Source organism: Schistocerca nitens, chromosome 8 (assembly GCF_023898315.1).
Source record: "Schistocerca nitens isolate TAMUIC-IGC-003100 chromosome 8, iqSchNite1.1, whole genome shotgun sequence".
In the NCBI taxonomy this organism is placed as follows: domain Eukaryota; kingdom Metazoa; phylum Arthropoda; class Insecta; order Orthoptera; family Acrididae; genus Schistocerca; species Schistocerca nitens.
Genome location: NC_064621.1, coordinates 434144527 through 434146261, shown reverse-complemented (window position 1 = coordinate 434146261; position 1735 = coordinate 434144527). Strand labels below are relative to the sequence as shown.

Below are 1735 nucleotides of genomic sequence, written 5' to 3'. Positions count from 1 at the left end.
TCCCGCTAACTATTTGCAACTGGAACAGGAGGGGGGGGGGAGGGAGGAGTGGCAGTAGTTCACAAAGTACCCTCTGCCACATACCACAAGGTGGCTTGTTGAGTTTAGATGTAGATGTGCTACCAAATTTGCTGTTGAGTGATATTCAATGGCGTTTTCCTCCTCCCCTTGCGTGGTGCCATGTGTGGACCCTCCTCAGTATATGCCGAAATCTGTCCCACTCACTGTAGGTAGCTCTCCTGATAATAATTATGATAATTGGGATAACGACGTCAGCGGCTGTCGCATGCCATTCTAATCCCCGCCTCCTGCAGGAAGCTGCTTGTGGGGGGGGGGGGGGAGGGAGTCGCTGTGACTCGTCCATTATCGTACACTTCATTGCCGAAACATTGACTGTAGGACTGGAGACACAGGGTGTTTAAAAAACACACATATTCTTACATGAGGTAGTATTGGTCAAAACTAGAAGGATAGTTCTTATAACAGTGTGTCCAGAAACCAGTACTCATTGAGATACAAGCTCTGTTAGAAATGTATCCGACCTTTGTCCGGGAAAGGGACCTGTCTTACCTGGAGCGTTGGACACCTAATTACCCTCGGAGTAGTTTCCTTGGAGTCCGCATACTTCTCCTAGCGGTGCCGCCATTGTTGGAAGCATGCCGGAAAAGGCTCTTTCCTGCTATTTGGTTGTCGTTGCTGTAATAATGTCCTCTTGTCTGAAATCGCGTTCCTTTCATTGGTCTCTTGAGTTTGGGGAACAGCCAGAAGTGGCAGGGGAACATATCAGGAGAGTAAGAGGCCTGTTGAAGCACAGGAACCTGGTTTCTCGCCAAAAAAAGTTTGAATCAAGTGCGATGAATATGCTGGAGCATTGTCGTGATGGAGGCGCCTCTGTCTTGCACCACACAGTATCACACAGGTGACGGAGAACATCCTCCTTGTACTCTTTGGTGATTGTTTGACCCTGTGGTGCGTACTCTTGGGTACCACGCTGCGGGAGTCAAAGAAAGCAGTCAGCATCATTTTGATGTTGCTGCGCACTTGGTGGCCCTTCTTTGGACTTGTTGACACGAATGCTTCCACTGCGACGACTGGGATTTGGTTCCCGGGTCGCACCCGTCCACCTAGGACTCGTCGCCAGTGATTGTTACGTTCACGAAGTTGGGGTCACTATTTGTGGCGTCGAACATGTCCTGTGAGACTTCAACATGAAATTGCTTTTGCTCTGCCATCAGAAGCTTCGGCAGGAAATTCGGCGACTCTTTCTTAATGGCCAGATCTTCGGTCACAACAGGATGAGCCGAAGAAGTGCTGATGGTCACCTGTTCCGCAATTTCTCTGATAGTGACGCGACAGTTCCACATCACCTCAGCGTTCACTTTAGCAATGACCTGGTCATTTCGGCATGTTAATGGTCGACCAGAGTGTGGCTCGCTCTCCACCGATGAGCAGCCGTCTTTAAACTGGTTGTACCACACCTTAAACTGTGTGATGCCCATAGCATCGTCATCGAACGCCATCTAAATCTTTCGAATGGTTTCTACCTGGCTGTCGTCCGTTTCTGGCAAAATTTAATGCAGTAGCCCTACTCCAGTCGTTCCGTCATTTCCACTGCAATGAAAAACCGACGCGCGTACTACACACTACCTCACTCCACTGCTCCTTGCCAGCAATTGGCACGATCGACGAGCGGCAAAAAGGTCACGCATGCGCACGAAGGTTCAAGGTTGGCTCA

At 49.7% G+C, this 1735-nt stretch overlaps 1 protein-coding gene across 1 annotated transcript; it reads right to left on the bottom strand.

Annotated features, from left to right (window-relative positions):
- Positions 1–1124: 1124 nt before the first annotated feature.
- Positions 1125–1520, bottom strand: LOC126199596 (protein GVQW3-like). Its single transcript, XM_049936522.1, has one exon. The coding sequence runs from the start codon at positions 1518–1520 to the stop codon at positions 1125–1127; it is 396 nt and encodes a 131-aa protein (XP_049792479.1).
- Between the last annotated feature and the right edge of the window lie 215 nt (positions 1521–1735).

Excerpts from the sequence above, each read along its gene's own strand:
- LOC126199596 (XM_049936522.1), bottom strand. The coding sequence starts at position 1,520 with ATGGCGTTCGATGACGATGCTATGGGCATCACACAGTTTAAGGTGTGG.